This window comes from Bidens hawaiensis, unplaced genomic scaffold (genome assembly GCF_021521415.1).
Source record: "Bidens hawaiensis isolate Kalapana, Puna unplaced genomic scaffold, B.hawaiensis_p1.1 tig00001093_1, whole genome shotgun sequence".
Classification (NCBI taxonomy): domain Eukaryota; kingdom Viridiplantae; phylum Streptophyta; class Magnoliopsida; order Asterales; family Asteraceae; genus Bidens; species Bidens hawaiensis.
In genome coordinates, this window is record NW_027491064.1 from 262,208 (window position 1) to 281,986 (window position 19,779).

General features: G+C 34.7%; 2 protein-coding genes across 2 annotated transcripts in view; both read right to left on the reverse strand.

Moving 5' to 3' along the window:
• The window catches only part of LOC143559971 (protein LURP-one-related 15-like), a 125,686-nt gene extending 107,060 nt beyond the window's left edge, over nucleotides 1-18,626 (reverse strand). The window contains exon 1 of the mRNA XM_077048387.1: nucleotides 18,385-18,626. Coding sequence (XP_076904502.1) covers nucleotides 18,385-18,597 — 213 coding nt within the window. The 5' untranslated portion in view covers nucleotides 18,598-18,626. The remainder of the gene's footprint in view (nucleotides 1-18,384) is intronic.
• LOC143559658 (protein LURP-one-related 10-like) lies at nucleotides 6,251-7,515 on the reverse strand. The gene is made up of 3 exons (XM_077048168.1): nucleotides 6,873-7,515; nucleotides 6,541-6,774; nucleotides 6,251-6,457 (listed from the first exon to the last, which is right to left on the reverse strand). The coding sequence occupies exons 1-3, from the start codon at nucleotides 7,083-7,085 to the stop codon at nucleotides 6,251-6,253; spliced, it is 654 nt and encodes a 217-aa protein (XP_076904283.1). The 5' UTR covers nucleotides 7,086-7,515.
• Nucleotides 18,627-19,779: the final 1,153 nt, after the last annotated feature.

Sequence of the window (19,779 nt, forward strand, 5' to 3'; positions counted from 1 at the left end):
TATGAGATTTGAAGACAACCCAATTGGTCTTGCACAATTTGGATTAATGAGTTGATAGAACCATCAAACAAGTGTTTGTTGTGCAATCTGCTGAATTGTTGGTACATATCTTTAATGCTTGAATTATTGTTAGTTTTGTATGCATGAGAAAAATATAATAAAAATTGTTTGAGAAACCTAATTCAAATATTCTACTGTGGTAAATTTTGTAGAATTTATACTTCATCTTTTCATAGTGAATAAAATAAGTTTGTACATGTTATAATCTGTCTCGTGAACTAAGTGATCATAAGTTAAGTTGTATGATGAATGTTTGGTTGATTTGCCATGATACGATGTGTGAATACATGTTAGGACTTTTTAGTACAGTTGTCTAATGTGATTGTGCGTGAAGGTCGTTGTGCTATGCGTCGATTCAAGTTTTTATTTTTATATTTTTTACCCTATATATGTATCATATATTTTTCTCTCTTTATAGGGTTGGAACACAGAAAAATGGCTAAAAAAGTCTGCGAGCGGGAGAGACAACCGCACGAAAGAGAGTAATGATGGCAGTATATCTCAACATACGGGCGGTTCAATAGGGTTTGATGAGCATCGTATCCGCTTGGTAAGCTAGTTTTATATGTAAATTCAATCTTAAAAAATTAGGTCAAAAATTATAATTGTTTGTGCTTTAACGTTTATTATATTACTTCTTATTAGGAAAAAGAACATGGTCGAAAAGTTAAGTGGATTGAAGTATTCTTAGATACCCACTTCAGAAAAGATAGCTAGAAAAAGTATTGGGTGGGCGAGCTCAACATTAATAGCCTTGTTGGATTTGATTTTTGTATGGAAAAGTCAGAACACGCATTTGTAAGTTATCTTTATCATTTTTCGTTTTGTTATATAATTAGGTATAACATATCAACCAGGGGCGAGCAAATGAAATAGAACGTTTCATATTTCATATACATGTGGCAACATAAAAACTGCTAACACTATAATTTAATATACATGTGGTATACTCATAAACGGGTTGGTTCGGTTTATAACTAAAAATTTAAATGAAAATTACAAACTGATTTTGTGGGTGTAATATATAAACGGGTTGGTTCGGGTTAGGTCCATGAAACCAAACCGTTAGTAACGGTTTGGTTTGGTTCGGTTTAAAAGTTATACGGTTTGGTTTTGGTTTACATAAATTAAAAACCGTTACCAACGGTTTGGTTTATAGTTTGACGAAAAATAGCGAAAACCGGACCGTGAACACCCCCTACTTGGCTTTGAGGTTTCGCCTTACATTAACCCTTAATTATTTATGATGCTAATATTTTAACAATTTTAGGTTCAAAAAGTTAGAGCCGAAATGGAAAAAGAACTAGAAAATGAAAGGAAGTCAAGAAACGAGTTTGAAGAAAACGAGCAACGAATGGAACAAATGGAAAAAGAACGTAAGGAAAATGAAGAAATGAGGTAAAAACAATCTGATGAGCTTATAAGAAAGTTTGAGGTCGGTAGTAATTAGTAGTAGTTTCAAATATTTTGAATTTATAACTTATTAGTGAAGGTTTGGTAATGTAAATCTGTTTTGAATGTATGTTGATGGGTTTGTTAAACTTATGAAAAAACATGTTTTGAATTTATACTAATGTGTTTAGTTACATTTTTAGCCACATTAACAATAACCTCCAGTGTCTATATGATATGATTGGCCATACAATACATCACTATGTGTGACGAAAAGTTTGACATTAGCCACACTTTAAATTAGGAAAAACATTATGTGTGACAAACGGTAAGATAATAGCCACACCACAAACTACAAAAGAGTGTTTGACTGGCAAGTTCACATTTTTTGCCACATTGACAATAACCTCCAGTGTCTATAAGATATGATTAGCCACACAGTACCTCACTATGTGTGACGAAAAGTTTGACAATAGCCACACTTTAAATTAGGAAAAACATTATGTGTGACAAACGGTAAGATAATAGCCACACCACAAACTACAAAAGAGTGTTTGACTGGCAAGTTCACATTTTTTGCCACATTGACAATAACCTCCAGTGTCTATAAGATATGATTAGCCACACAGTACCTCACTATGTGTGACGAAAAGTTTGACAATAGCCACACTTTAAATTACGAATAGCATTATGTGTGACAAACGGTAAGACAATGACCACACCACAAACTACAAAAGAGTTTTTGACTAGCAAGTTCACATTTTTAGCCACATTGACAATAACCTCCAGTGTCTATATGATATGATTAGCCACACAGTACCTCACTATATGTGACGAAAAGTTTGACAATAGCCACACTTTAAATTAAGAAAAGCATTATGTGTGACAAACGGTAAGACAACAGCCACACTATAATCTACAAATAAGTGTTTGAGTGGCTAGTAAACATATTTAGCCACTTTTAATGTAATATACGGTGTCTATATAATATAATCAGCCACACTATTATTAAATTTAAGTGGTCATTTCTTTGCTATATCCACACGGTATAGGTCACAATGCACGCTTAACACAACCCTATTGGCCACATTATTATAAAATTCATGTGGCTGAAACATTAATTCATGTGGCTCTATACGTGCAATGGTCACTCATAGTAAATAGTCATGTGGCCATTTTCTACCGTTTAGCCACACTTATTAGAGAGGCTTCTTGATGGCCAGCAACTAATGCCTGTACACTTTAGCCACACTTATTACCACATAAGGCCACTAAAAACTGTGTGTGGCCATATCATACCCACGGTGTCGCGACCTTTGGCCACATATGACCTGAACCAAATGTGTGTGGCTAAAGGCCTACGGCCACACTTTTTTCGTGTGGCTGAAGGTCAATATTCACGTAGTGGACTAAGTACTTGGATTACAAAAACGCAAGGTTGTCACTCAAAAATCAGTTTAGTATTGTTAACCCTAATTCTCTTCTACTAAATCTCGATTGCCTATGGCACCAAGAACGGATAGTCAAGAACACGAATTTATACCACACTACCAATTACAAACAAACACACAATCACCATAGCACAATAATCATATGATCAAAATACTATCTCACCAATAACATAAACGATTAACAAATATCCAATTAGAAAACCTTACAATTCGGGAGAGAACATAAAGAGTACTAGCCACACATTGTTTGATTAATCATCACCTCAATTAAGATAATCCAATGAATCATAAACTCAAACAAATGATTATAATCACCAAAGTTTTGATCTTGAGCTCCAAAATTCGTCTTAGGGTTGTTTAGAATGAAGGATAATGAAAAACCAGCCAAAATACGAGTAATAAACAAAAAGAATTCGGCAGCTACGATCTGGACCGTGGCCCACGGTCTCCACCGTGGGTCACGGTGGTCTTTTTGCAATAATGGACCGTGGCCCACGGTGAGCTCCACGGCCACCGTACCAGCCACGGTACGGTGGCTTCTGTTTGAATCATCATTTTGGACCGTGGCTCACGGTCTGGACCGTGGGCCACGGTGGACTTCCACCGCGCCTTCTCGTTTTCACTTCTTTTGACCACTCGCGCATCTTCAGCTTATGCGGTTGCCTCGGTATACACCATAATAGCCCTGGAACCTCCTTTGAGCCTACAATTCACCAATAATACCGTAGTTATCTAATTCCACAAAATAAACAAATTCAAATCATGATTATTATGGCTTTAAATCAATTAAGGGTTGTCCCATGGACCACCCGTCAATTATCCACAACAACAAAAGATATTTCTCACCAACTTGCAAAGTCAAAAATCCCCAAATCCACATTAAGTCCAGAATTTCACCCGCATAAAATACTTCACACGGAAGAAACACTGGACTGTGGGACTTATAGAGGGGGTACCAAAAAGACCCAAATACCCTTAAGGACTACCCGCGGGTCAATCAGAAGTCCCTCATGAGGCACCCGCGGGACATATAAACCATCCGCATAATCATTTGAGGAAGAAACACCCTCATAGCACATGCGGAAGCATCACAGCACCCTCAAAAGTCATCCGCAAGAAGGAATATCCTTCCGCGTAAATAACCACGAGGTAATGCTCCGGGACAGCTGTCAATAACCAATTACCTTCTAGAAGATTTGCCAAGATGCTTTCTTGGGCAATACGTGATCCTTCGGCCAATCAGCCAGTAACACGTGGCAAGGTCGTTATAACCGTACACATGGCCAGTATTACCCCGTTAACCAATGATAGAGAGACACGTGTCCAGGTTGTTATACATGTACATGCAACCTATAAGCTAAACCTATCATATAAGGACACGCGTCCAGACGGTTATGCAGGCATCTTCTTAAGGGACAGCTGGCCCAATCACCTTCCCACACCCTTCGGCTATAAATACCCTCTCAATCATCATGAGGTATTCATTCACTCCCATTGTACTCTCTCAATTTACTTAAGTGCTTATCTTCTACAAAACAGTACTTATTCTCACGCCGGAGGGTGGTTACGGGAAAACCCCCCTCTTGTCCTTCCCGTAACGAGCTCACGGTGTCTATTTTGCAGGTCTTCGTCATTGGACTTTGGGCAATTGGGTTCATATCGTATTGGCAAGTTAACCGTATCCTACCCTGTTGACTCATCGGATCTAGGACCCATTAGTAGGAAGTAGGTCCGTGTTTCTTCAGTCATTATGCTCAATATGGTCCATTAACACCCGTACAACCATATATAACCCAATCTTAGACACTACATCCAAGTATATCCCACTTATGCATGTCATGACCCATTATAAATATGTATAAGCACTCAATATTAGCTGGTACACCCATACGTGTCCGGGACACCGTTGCGACCCATTATACAAGTCATTGAGATTAATTTTGCCTAACCCATACAAATTTCCCTTATTCTTATTGCCAACTGCCAATGACCGCAAGCCTGCCCGGTTTAAACGCTCAAGAAATTACTTAACCATATATATGGATTGAATGTTAACTAATACACGATGATAATTAGTACAATTTGTCTAAGTTTACAAATGAAAACGCTCAAGAAATTACTATACGTATTATTTTTAAAATACTTGCGATCCTACAACAATAAATTTAATTATTTGTCATTGCTTTGCAATGACAATTAAATTCTAAGTTTATTTTCTTTTTTCATTTATGTTGAGATCACAAAATCTTGACCGTTATATGAGGAACTTTAACTAATATTTTTTCATTGTATCTAATCGTTTAGCCACCAACTGGCATTAAGTTCTAAATTCAGTATTTTTATGGGTAATGTCATAAAAGTAATAACAAGGTTTTAAAAGTGTTTCAATTAGGTCACTAATGCAAATTTTTCTCAAATCGGGTCACAAAATCTTTAAATCGAGTATGCCGATTGTTTTGTGTCAAAAATGAAATGGAGGATAAGATGTGAGGGTCGGAATTTGCAATATATGTAGTTAAGTTTATAAAATTAAAAAAACGTTAATTATATTAAAATTTAAAAACAAAAAATAAAATCCATATGTCACCACTCAACGTCAACATAAAAAAAAGACAAAAGATTTCCTACGTGAAACAAAAAAGAAAAAGGCTAAAAAAATGTTAAAACCTTTAATTTAATAAAATATAAAAGTCGAGTGACTTAATTGAAACAATTTTTTGTTGTTCAAAAAAATAAAATAAAAAATAAAACACTTTTTAAACTTAAGTGACCTGATTGGAAAACTTTTGAAACTTGATTATTATTCTATTAAATTGCCCTTTTTGTTTAATATATTCTTTCTGTCAAATTTTGCAACCAATTCTCATTAATTTGCAACTCTTGCGATTGTTCATGTACAATCGAATTGGTGATGGGACGTTACTAATGTTTCGACAAACGTGATTAAGGTTGTAAATCAGTCACAAATTCAGTCTCAAATGCTCATTTGTGTGATAATAGTAAGTTTCCAATTGTGTAGTAACTAGTAAGTCACTTAAGGTTTTGAGCTAATAACATGTTATTTACTTTCACCTGGTTAGCTATTTATCAAACGCAGATCAAGTATTCAAATTGGTTGTAATAACACCTATATAAGTACTCTCCATTGGGACAATTAACTTTATGTAACACTTGACTAGTTCACTACTAGGACAAGGCTAGTGGTGGTATTAAGTTCAATGTAATACAAACGATCGATCGATTTCATGGGACAACATGAATATTTGTAAACTGTGAGACAACAACATAGTTGCCGACGACAACGGCACATACATGGAATGAACTTATGATTTGAAGTTAACATGGAACTAACTATTCCCGAGTGAACCAACAGCATTAAGAACATCAAACGCAACTCCAGCTGCCCCAGTACCAGAACCTTTTTTAACCTCCTCAGGGTGTTCAAAAGCATCCGCAATAGCGAAAAGGGCAACCACACCTGCATAGTCCATGTTAGGTTGAATTGTCACCGTGAACTTGTCCTTAACATACTTCACATTTTGCGGTTTATGCATCTACAAGATCAATAAAAAGTCACATTGATTAGCAAAATCTGTATGCCAAAACTATCAAACAACGTTAAAAGTACGAAAACTACCTGGGCTATCGCTGTTGATGAATTTCCCATATAAATGGTGACCTTTCCCTTGGCCCAGTCCCCTTTGATCCTCATATCACATGAACCATTGCTTCTCGTTTTGTTTGCCAACGTCATGTTAAGATTGAGCTTATAATTGAACAGTACGTGGTCGGTTCTTGTGCTAAATATCAGGTCCGATTCATTTTTACTTTCACCCTTAAATACATTCCATGTACTATGCGCACTCATAGTCTGGAAATTAATACTATCTAAACTTAGCAGCAAGACTACGTAACAAACCACAGAAAATATTTACAACTAGGATTCAAGAAGTGGAAACTTAAAGTTACCTTTTGCCGGAGCAGCGCAATGGGGTTGTCGTGAGCGTCGAGTAGCATGAGCTGACAATGGAATGTTGTGTCATTTGGTTTTACTTTTAGCAAAATGGTATGATTAACATCAGTGATCACAAGGTTTCTGCCAGGATACTTATTGACTATGATTTCAAGCGGATTTGGTACAATGAACTTAGGACCAACCAAAGAAAATGGAGGGAATACCATAATAAATAACTAATTTACTATGAACACCAAGAATGAATATTATTGTAGTTCTATGGGATGGATCGAGCATGAGCTGTGGGAAAGCTTATAAAGTGATAACTTCGTTGACTAAATAGTTGACTAGGACTAGAGCAGACTCAAACACTCTGGTGCGAAGAAATTACATCCGCAATATTTACGTTAATTGTTTACTACAACTTGATACTAAATATTGAGCTATATTCATTGTACATATATCACGTGAACACCCTAATTGCATTTAAGAGGAAAGTGCTGCATCTGTCATCAAGTGAAATATGAAATCTTTAATAATAAACAGTTGCATTGCAATAAAGCCGCCGGACCCATGAATAATATTAGTCCATGGTATAAACAGCAGGAAGATTCGTTTTTGGGATTAATCATATACCGAACCGATTTTCACGTATTTCGCGGCTGAGATATTTGGCTTTTCATTCGATTTTACTCACAATATCTTAAATTTCAATGATATAAATTGAAAAATATTATGTGAATTTCTCTTGTCTCATACTTACAAAGAATAAAATCTATAATATATATAAACAAAAACATAAAAAATCCTACGTGTCGTGATGTGGTCACTCCCCCTTTTTTGGAGTCACCTGATTTGTTTGATTTTTAAATGAAGACTTCTCATGCATTTGACCCGAATTCACGGGCATGGGTCTCAAACCCATATTTTTCTTAAACGGGTTATAACATCTAATTAAATTAAAATATAATCTCACCAAATATTTGATATAAAAATCCTATAAAGTAGGGATATACTAAAAATTAATATCTGATTTATTTAAAAAAAGATATATATTATTTATAATTAAAAAATCAATTTTATAGTAAAAAAATAAACGGGTTTTGAGTCTCATCAAACCCATATAGCTTTTAAACCGGGTTATAACATCTCATTTGTTTGTGAAACAATTTATCATCAAACCATAAATATATTATTAACTTTCATACAATAAAAAAAATAAAAATTCAAAAAATAAATAAATATTGAAAACAAATAATATAAAACAACCCCCGTAATATGGGGGATAAAAACTAGTATTAAATAAATAAAACTTAGCCCTTTATAAGAAAAAAACTAAATTAAAGGATAAGTCTAAGGCTAAGATAATAGAGAAGATGTTGCACGATATGGACCAAAAATAATGACCAAATCCTTTATTCCCCATCAAGTGCAGCATGCAAATCTTTGATGTCCAACTTGAAAAGTAGTGATCGAAGTTGCTATGCCCCTAGACCCTTTGTGAATTAATCAGCAATTTGCATTTTAGTTTTGATATACATGGGCACGATGTCTTGAGATTCTAATCTTTCTCGAACAAAATAACAATCCATTTCTACGTGTTTGGTTCGCTCATGGAAGATCGGGTTCTTTGCAATATGTTGGGCCGCTTGATTGTCACAAAACAAAGGTGTAGGACTTGAGATGTTTATATCTAATTCCTAGAGGAGCCATCACATCAATAGTATTTCGCTCATAGTAGAGGCAATGGCTCTATACTCCGCTTCAGCCGAAGAACGTGAAACAACCGATTGTTTCTTTGTTCTCCATGAAATTGAGGCGCCTCCTAATAAGAGAAGATACCATGTCCTATATTGCCTAGTATAGGGACACTCAAGCCAATCGACGTCATAGTAGGCAGTTAAAGTGGTTTATCCTTCTCGTGGACGAAGGATGCCTTGACCCAGAGTAGATTTTAGGTATCGTAAAACACGTGTAGCTGCTTCCATATGGTTTTGGCAGGATCAAATACAAACTGGCTTAGAACATTTACAGTATATGCAATGTCTGGTCTCGTGATTTGCAGATACAATAAGCGGCCAACTAGCCGTCGATAATGGTTAGCATCAGTTTTGGGCTCATTTTGTCCTTTCCTCAATTTTAGATTTTGTTCAATGGGAAAAATGCTTGGTCGACATCATTTCATACCACTATCCTTCAATATGCCTAGAGTATATTTTCTTTGACTTAGAACTAAACCTTCAGGAGTTCTTGTTACCTCAATTCCAAGGAAGTACTTCAAATGACCAATATCCTTTATGCTAAATTCACTGTTGAGTCGTTTCTTGGTTTGTTCAATCTTGACCGGATCATTTCCTACTATGATCACGTCATCAACGTAGATGAGAGCTAAAATGAAAGCATCTCCTTTCTTGTGTATGAAGAGGGAATGGTCTGCTTTTAATTGGTGGAATTCGAGTCCAATAAGGGTACTTGTAAATTTTTTATACCAATTACGTGATGCTTGTTTCAAACCGTGGATGGAATTGCGGAGACGGCACACCCATGTCTCGCTATCTTTGAAGAAACCTTGAGGTATGCTCATACACACTTCTTCGTCTAAGTCTCTATGTAAAAACACATTATGCACATCCAGTTGTTGAATAATCCGAATCTTTTTTACGGCGATCGCTAGAAGAGTTCTAACGGTTACCAACTTTGCGACCAGTTCAAACGTGTCGTGAAAATCTACTCCTTCTATTTGGGTGAATCCCTTTGCAACGAGACTCGCTTTCTACCATTTTACTTCTCTATTAGGTTTATATTTAATTTTATAAACACATTTAGAGTCGATGGCTCGTTTTTCTTTTGGTAGGTTTTCTAGAGTCCACGTACCATTCTCTTCAAGGGCCCAAATTTCTGTAATCATAGCTTCTTTCCATCTCTCATCATGAACAACTTCTTAAAAAAAATTTTGGCTCATTGTTGGATATAATGGCCGTTAAGAAAGATTTGTGAGTCTTGGAAAATTTATCATAAGAAATGAAATTAGCAATAAAGTATACCGTTGATGATCCTTGATTTAATTTGGGTTGCGTGTGGTCGGCCGAAGGGGAGAGCTTCACTATAAAGTCATCAAAATGTTTCGGCCGAGATTTGTTTCTTTTGCTTCTAGTGCCCACAACTTCATGCTGAACTACTTCTTTAGATTGGTGTTGTTCAGTTTCCACTTCGTTATTTGTTTCAGGTGCTTCAACAATAGGCCCAGATTGCAAATTTTAAGAATGTTGGACCTGGGTTTGGGTTTGGTTGTCAAGAGTTGGACCTGGATTGGAGTCCTTTTGACCAGCGTCTTCCTCGGCAACAGAAGTTTAGGTGGGCCCAAGGTTCTCCTCATGTTGATTTTGTTTTTCCAACCCATTACTTGGTTACTTTCATCCATGTCATGGGCCGTCCAAGTTAGTATGTCAAAATAAAAGCACCAGTTTGGTTATTTTCTTTTAAAGTGATAGTGGACAAGGGAAGTTACCTTCACAAAACTTCATGTCTCTACTTACCATGATTTTATCACTTTGTATATCATATACTTTGTAACCTTTGGTACCCGGTGGTATCCTAAGAACACATCAGATTTCCCCTCGTTTCAAACTTGTCCCCATTGGGTCGTTATTTTTAAAATAAACGAGACAACCAAATATTTTCATATGATCATATCCCATTATTTTATTAAAAATCAATTCATAAGGGGTTTTATTTTCAATAACTTCATAGGGTAAGTGATTGATAATGTTAGCGTGGCTGTTAAGACGCATTCTCCCCGAAATTTCTTATGGAAATTTGCCTCAAATTTTAACGCTCTTGCCATTTCAAGCAAATGTCTATGTTTCCTTTCGACGAACCCATTTTGTTGGGGTGTATGTGGGCAAGTTGTTTCGAGTACAATTCCGTGTTTAGTGTAAAACTCAATCATTAAGTTAGATGTGAATTCACCACCGTTATCGCATCTAACTCGTTTAATATATTTTCCAAATTGTACTTCAGCCATTTTACGAAAATCAACTAGGCATTTGCTAGCATCATTCTTGTGTTTTATGAGGTAAACCCAACGGATCTACTGAAGTCATCAAAAATTGTGAGAAAATAGTTGCCTCGTGAGTATGAAGGTATGCGGTATTTACCCCAAATATCACAATGTATTAATTCAAAACAATAAGAAGTTTTAGTTATGCTAGTGGGAAAAGGTGACATGGTATATTTGGCCATGGAACATGAATCACAATCTTTATTTTTAAAGAAAGTATTTTTGAGAAACTCGACCTTGGTTAGCTTATCTTTCAAAGCATGTCCCAATCACTTGTGCCATATGTTATTCATAGTCATCATGGCTCTTGTTTCCCATCTCATCATTCCCATTCGGTACAAACCTCCTTTGCATCTACCCACACGAATCAAATTTCTTGTACTTAACCCTTGCATAACATAAAAAACAGGAAATAAAGTCACCGAATATTGGAGATCATCGACTAATCGGTTAAAATATAAGAGAATGCAATAGAATTTTGGAACGTGAAGAACTCATTTTATCTTGATTCCTCCCGGTAAATTATAATCACCCATTCCTTCGACGGGAATAGCCTCACTGTTTGGGATGATAAAAGGATCTTAAAAGAATTTTTCTTCATGTTCTTAAGGAGGTCGGTTATATAGGTCATGTTTCGGTGGCACCCGAATCCACTACCCATTCCTCATCCTTGATTCTTTTACTTGCCATGTTGGCTACTAATGATGTTCCCTCCTTAGAGGTGTGGTTGATGTTTGTGAAATGCTTCAAAAAAACTTGGTATTTATCATGGGTTAATCCGGGTTTAGCACCACACCCGGTTTCAATACATGCTACTATTGGATTCTCTTTTTACTTTTCGTTTTCTTTCACAAAAGGTACATAGATCCGTTTATTCACTTTGTTTGTTTCCATTGGATTCAATGGTTCTTCCATTGCCTTCGCCTTTTCTATTATTATGGGCAGCCATGGCAGCCTTTGAATAGGTTTAGGGATTTAGGGTGAAACTTGCTGCTCTGATACCATCTTAAAATGAATGATATAAATTGAAAAATATTCTGTGAAATTCTCTTGTCTCAAACTTACAAAGAACAGAATATTAAATTGAATAAAACTTAGCCCTTAATAAGAAAAAAAAAACTAAATTAAAGGAAAAGTCTAAGGCTAAGAAAATGGAGAAGATGTTGCACAATATTGACCAAAAATAATGATCAGATCCTTTAAACTAATGATTATGAATGAAATAAAGAAGCATACTAGCGAAATTAAGTATAAAACAAATGTGAATTGAGTGCAAAATCTATGATGATTAGGGATTTCATAATAGAAGTAAAACTTTATATTATCATTGGGCAACGTGTAAATATGGATTATTATTGGCGAATAGGTCAAGAGTAAACTTAGACGGCACCATCTTGATTGACAATTACAGATAAACGAAGAGATTCAACTGATTAGCCAAATTGTGACTCTAATACCACTTGTTTTGAAATTGAACATAAGTGAATCAAAATTAAGAACAAGACTCAAGCAAGCTTCAATCGTATTAACAAGTATTGTGAATAGGAACTATTGCAAGAGAAATTGAAAGTGAAATCAACCTTATTTGATGAATCTTCACAATATATAAAATTTTGACACTCTCTGCAGTTTTCATCAAAACTGGAAAATCTAGCCCTAATTCCGGTTCCCCCCCCCCCCCTTTTAGCTAACGACTATTAACGACTAATCTCCCAACTCCCAAGTGTACAAGAATAGTCCATCAACTATCACACACTTGTCTTCATGACCAAAGTTACCTATAATTAACTAAAGAATAGTCAGGTTTTATAGAAACACCCCTCTAAGTTCAAGATATTTAAGTTCATTAGAATACACAAATTTTCACCAAAAACATTAGAATGTAGAATGACAGTCACTCTATGAAATTGTAGCAAGTAAAACATAACTCGCAAGTTGATAAGCCCAAACAGAAGCTTGTGGGTCATAAGGGTTTTCCATTGCATCAACAATTACAAAAATTGTAACCACAAATGCGTAGTCCATGTAAGGTTAAATTGTCACCATGAATTTGTCTTCTAAATTCGACAACGTTTGCGGAGAATTCGTCTACAATATAACAAGTCACATTGCCTCGGTTCAGTTAGAGTTTTAAGAAACTCAAGTAGTATACATAAATATAGTCAAAAATGTTAATAAAAATTAGAAAGCTAGCTTACTTGGGCTAGTATTGTTGTTGAAGAATCTCCAATAGTGCAATTTATGTTCTTCCATCTGCCTTCTATCTTCAAATCACAATCATCGTTGTCAGCCAATAACACGCTTATACAGGTCTTAAACGGGATCAGGTGTTTGGTTTTTGTTCTAAATATAATGTCTGAACTGGCTTTACTTCTACCTCTAAATGCAATCATACTCAAATTCTGTAAATAAAAACAATGTCCAACTAAGCAGTGAATAAGCTCGAAAACAAACCCACGGAGAACATCTAAGTGATAGTTTCAAAAAATAAACTAAAAAGTACCTTCTCCTTGAGCATCGGTACATCATTGGTGCCAAGCGTCAACCACTGACGATGGAAGCTTGTGTCATGCATGATATTACTTTGAGCAAGATTTTGTGGTTGATCTCTGTGATCCCAAGGCTTCTACAACGGTACATCTCGATTAAAAGGTTAAGTGGATGTGGTGAAATGAATTGAGGACCGATCACAGAAAATGAAGATTCAGCTGCATGATCACTAAATTAAACCATCATCGCTAATCAAATTACATTTCTACAAGATCATGCATGAGTTGTGGAATACCTTTTTGTTGGAATTTCAGGCCCTTGATGGAACAAACAAACACGAGATTGAACAACTTGTTATTTTTTTATTATTATAAAGCCAAGCACACAAATTACAATAACCCTAACCACCTATTTATACTAAAACTAATGTAACATTTCGGATTTTTCCACTTAATACTTTATAACCGTTACCCGACCCGCTTTTATGTTCGGGAGATTTTTATTAATAAAATATCGCGTTATTCAAGTTATTATTATTTGTTATTATATTTATTTAATATATATATATAATAACTTTGATAATATACAATTTTAACCCTAATCAAACCTTTAACCCATTTTTGTTTCCAACATCATAGTAGAGGGACTAATTTGAAAAATATGAATATAATAATCCATATACCCATTTACCCATTAACCCAACCCGTATCCATGACCCATTACCAAACTTGTATACCCAAATTGATTTCTAGAAGCTCAATTCTCGTTCTAATGTTGGATTGATCAATGTATATTATTCCTCACACCTTATTCGGCCTCACCAACACTTTTGATTAGGAAACTAGGATCAATATTATACGAATTAGCATAATAACATGAACCGTCTTAACCTAATTGAGTATTATTCGTATAAGTTTGTTATATTCCCATTAATCTTGCCTGCACCATCCTTATAGTCTCGCCATCAAAAGCCCCTTAACGAATTGTATTACCATCGCCTGTTGTATCGTGTTCTTAATCTCATCTTGGCCGGCTGCTATATCAATCAATTAAACCTCGTAATTAATCTTTTACGGTAATTGGTTTTACTGTTATAATCGTCATCAGGTTTGAATCTTTAACCCCATAATCAGTCGGCCAAACGTCAAACGATTTGGCCGATTGTGATTACTATGGTTTATGTGATTTAGAGTTATTTCGTCGGATTGTTTATAAATTTTTGGTTTTGTAACAAACTTGCGCTAGTCACCAGCCCAGTTGGTTGGTGCAAAATTTATTAAGACTCTGGACGAGCTAGGGGCGCGGGTTCGAGCCTCCCCCAACACGTTTTTGGATGTTTTATATTTAGGCAGCCTTTATTTGTTAGTATATTAACTATTGAAAATGCATTATATATATACATACATATGTATGTATGTATTTAATAGTTATAAAAAACTTGAAAAAAATATTTATGATAAAGAGTTTAATATGGTTTTTAAAGTAAAATAGATAGTATAATCTTGTTATTTAACATATCAAAATATGGCTATAAGCTCGAGTACTTTATAAACGATTTTATTTGTATAAATATTATTATGTATTATTTATTATTCATTATTTACGATATTAATTTAAAAAGAAATATTTATTAATAATAATACAAATGTATTTTTCATAAACAAATATTTATTATTATTTAAAACAACTTTAAGATTTATAAGTTAATATATTTATTTTTATTATTACTAATACAAATTTAATAATTTGTATAGGATAAAACTTTAAATAAATTATTTTAACTTTCAAATACCCGTTTAATTTCTAAAGCTATATTAATCTATGAATCTCGTCATTAATCCATAGTTGTTCATTATTACTCATACTTAGGATTTGTTCATGGATATATCTCGTCAAGCGTGACGTTTATTGATTTCCGTTCTTATCGTATTATTTTCTCTTGTTTTTAAAGGTGAGTAATCCACTCCCTTTTTTACTTATTTTTAATCCTTTTGGGGACATATACGTATCGTATTATACTTGTCTATTATTTAGTATTCACTTTAGCAAACTTTTTGCATATCAATTGTGTGTCTAACTTGCTATATGTTTATTTGCTTATTTGAACGCACTCGGAGAGGTCCGTCATTATAATCACAGTAATAGTATAATCATACGACTGTTGTAGTGGCCGGCGTCCAATCGCATTACACTGGTTTCACCGACAACTCATTTATGGTAACCAGTTTGCGTTTAGCCCATATTTTATTATCTGTTTGAATTGTTTATATGATATGACTTAATTGTCTATGTCACAGGAACAATTTGTGTTTTCTTTTATATATTATATTGTATCTCAAATTAACTGGTGTTTTACTTACTCAACCATGTGTTAACAAAATTATTTTTATTTTATACGCATATGCAGGTTATCTTATGAATTTAATGCAAGTTGGTGAAGACTTAGTGAAGAATTTAAGTTAGAAGAATATTAATCAAGATCATCTGAAATATAAATTTGTTTTGTTGTGTGTTATGGATTATGTACTTGGTTGTTTGAATACTCAATTTAATTAAATAGATATTGCCACTTAAAATTTTTTGCATGATAATACATTGAGAGCTGTTAGCAATCAGCTCACGCCTGACATTTCCGCCTAAGGTTGGGGTGTGATAGATTGGTATCAGAGCCAAAGGTTTAAGATAGGTCGTTAGTGGTGCCTTAATAACCTGCTTAGGAGTCTCATAAGTGCTTATATGTTTGTCTTATGTGTTCAAATTATTTGGTTACAGCTTTCTTAGATAATTATTTAACTATTGTTTATTATTATATTGTCATGCACACACACACAACTCCGAGGCTATGCCTCAACTTCAAAGATAATTTTTCTTAAATATTTTAAATCAAGTAGATTGTCTTTTATTTTTGGGAAATTCCTTAATAAATCCCTAGTGTTGTTTTTACTCTTTCACCTTAAGGCTAGATTGTGTGACAAGTCCGGTAGTAACCGGAAGGGGCAGAGAACTATGAGTCGGGCTTTGGCAAACCGGCCCCGAGAACCCAATACCTGACCCGCTTTCATTTTTGAATTGAAATAGAATACTGAATCGAATAAAATTGAAAAAGCAATCGAATCGAATAGAAACTCGATTCCTTTGGTTTTGAATTTCGATTCGATTGATTTCTAAACTCGGTTCGAATGGTTTGCGAATTCGATTCGAATGGTTTGATTAGCAAGTACAATTTTCACTTTTTGCATGTCTTTTTCAAACAAGTACACTTTTAGCTATTTATGGAAACTCGATTGATCTGCTACAAAACCTAAAGAACACTTTATAAATTTTGTGGCACAAACTTTAAAGCACAAATACATAATCTTCTTGAATCCAAACACCATTAAAAACCCAAGAACACACAACTTCAAAGACCCGAAGACCTTTTAAACACTTATTTCAAGCTTGCAAACATAACTATAACAAAAGTGAACTCGTAGAGCCACTTTAACACTTGAACACAAGTCTTCAACACACAAACACAACCAAAATTCAAGGTTTTGACCCAAGAACTACAACTAGTAGAGCCGAAAGCTCTGATACTAATTGTAGGTCCTATGAATGGATCAAACAACTATAAGTTCTTGAATCAATCTCTAACTACAAGCTAGCGCAAATCACTTGTAGCCAATCGAGTTCTTGGATCTTGTTTGTGTTGGTTTTACCTAAAATGGCAAGAAAGAAGAGACTAGGAGAGAATTGGTAAGATTGGCATGTGCACGCTTCACCTTTTATAGGTGAAGCAATGCCATGTCCACATATATTATTCACGGCCCATTGGGCTCAACATACATGGCCTTGAGCCCAAACAGACATAAAAGACAACCGACAAGCTAATAAATTAAGTCGTGAATAAATTAAACATATACGAAAGACTAATATACAAAATAGGGCCTTATTTTTATTTTGGGTCTAAAAATTTTATGGATTGATTGGATTCCTCCATATAGATGAAAAAGAAAAAATCGTTTAGCCACGAACAGACATATAAATATTAACTATTAAGTATCTTTTATATATTCTTTCTGTCAAAATTTGCACCCAAATTTCATTTGTTGCAACTTTGCTAACTGTCCTACAACAGGATTTGTGATGGTTGCTAATGTTTTGACTTAGTGATTACCGCTGTAAATCCGTCACAAATTCGGCCGCAAATGCGCATTTGTGTGATAATAGTAAGCTTCCAATTGTGTAGTAATAGCAAGTTTATTAAATTTTCAGTTAATAAATTGTTAACTTGTTATTTTGCTTTCACGTGGTAGTCATTTATCAAACCCTCAAGTTGTTGAGTTTTACCGTATATGTTTGTCTAGCGTATATGTTGATATGTAGCGTATATGTGCATAATCTAGCGTATATGTTTAGCCTATAAATACTTGCTTTGTAATCACATTTACACTTGAATGAAAATTGATGATTTGAATCTTACATAAGTACTTGGTGGTATTAACAGCGGCCTGATTGTAATTTATATAAGTATCTCCAGTGGGGCAATTAACTTTATGTAAACAAGGCTAGTGGTGGTATTAAGTTCAATAGAATACAAACGAGTGATTTCTTTGGACAGCATAATTTATTAACTGTGAGACAACAAAATAGTTGACAACAACACATACATGAGCCTATGATTGAAAATTAAAATGGAACTAAATCCCGAGTGAACCAACAACATTAAGAACGTCAATTGCAGCCCCAGCTGCAGTACCGGAACCTATTTTAACCTCCATAGGATGTACCATAGCATCGACAATCGCAAAAAGTGCAACCACACCTGCATAGTCCATGTTAGGTTGAATTGTCACCGTGAACTTGTCCTTAACGTACTTCACATTTTTCCGGTTTTTGCATCTACAAGATCAATAAATAGTCACATTAATAAGCAAAATCTATACATTAATGTTGCCAAAATTACTAACAAACAACGTTAAATGTACACAAACTACCTGGGCTATTGCGGTTGAAGAATCTCCCATATAAATAGTGATGTTTCCCTTGGCCCAGTTCCCTTTGATCCTCATATCACATGAACTAGTGTTATTTGCCAACGTCACACTAACATTGAGCTTAAACTGAATCAGGTGTTCAGATTTTGTTGTAAATATCATGTCAGAATCATATTTACTTTCACCCTTAAATACATTCCCTGTACCATGCATACTCAAAGCCTGGAAATTAATACTATATATTAGCAGCAACACTAAGAAACAAACCACAGAAAAACGTATTGGGTATATTCAGTGGCGGCCCAATGTTTTTGGAGGCCTCAAACTAACTATCAAGTTGGGGGCTTTATGAAAAAAGTTCATATAAACTCTCATTTACTTGTGCTTGGGACAGGCGCGGATGAAGTTACAACTCTCCTTTATCTAGTTTTATTTATTCTAACAGATTATATATTAGGCAAATATAGGGCAAATTTCTAGTGTAAAATTTGGTTATAAAATAATAAACTAATAAGTAAATTAACCTCAAATCCAAATCGAAGTGCAAGTCCAAAATTCAAAAGAACACCGACTGGTATATTATATAAACACTTTACAATCGGCATACCCGAATAAACAAAATGCAAAATTCAAATCGCAATCGGCAATTTTAGAAGTACCAAAACACGTTACACATAATATAGTTCACAAATTGCAAGGGCAAGGAATGCACTCTCAGTCTATGAAAAGATGAAGAATTGGCCATTCCAAAATTGATGATTAGAATTCTAGAGACGTTAGAGAAATTTCCGTATAGCCATGTGCCACGTAAATTGATTGATTTTGCCAATTTTTACGACTTGAAGTGCCTTCAGTTTAATTAACAATGCATAACCTATTAATGTTCTCCCTCCAAAGAAATAACATTTCAGTTCAAATTTAATTATTAGTTTTAGTATTGATTTATAATCAATTATTCTCTTTTAATGTATTTGAATGTTATCTTTTTCCATGTATATTAGGTTCCTATTCTTTATATATAATTATTAATTAACAATGGAAATATTAATTTTGCTCTAAAAATATGGGGCCTTAGTAAATATGAGGCCTCAAGCCCTTGCTTGGGTCAACAAAACAATAGGGCTGGCACCGGGTATATTCAAGAAGTAGAAACTTAAGGTTACCTTTTCCCGGAGCATCGCAGTGGGTGTGTCGTTAGCATCAAGTAGCAAGAGCTGATAATGGAGTGCTGAGTCATGTGGTTTTACTTTTAGCAAGATTGTATGATTAATGTCACTAATCACAAGGTTTCTGCCAGGATATTTATGGACTATAATTTCAAGTGGTTTTGGTACAATGAACTGAGGACCGACAACGGGAAATGGAGGGAAAGCAGGGGCATCACTAGGTTGAGCC

Bases quoted from the DNA above. Each gene is read 5' to 3' on its own strand.
- LOC143559658 (XM_077048168.1), bottom strand. From the start codon at position 7,085: ATGGTATTCCCTCCATTTTCTTTGGTTGGTCCTAAGTTCATTGTACCA. The intron at 6,775-6,872 runs GTAACTTTAAGT...ATTAATTTCCAG, and splicing joins TTGCGCTGCTCCGGCAAAAG to ACTATGAGTGCGCATAGTAC. The intron at 6,458-6,540 runs GTAGTTTTCGTA...TTGATCTTGTAG, and splicing joins CATCAACAGCGATAGCCCAG to ATGCATAAACCGCAAAATGT.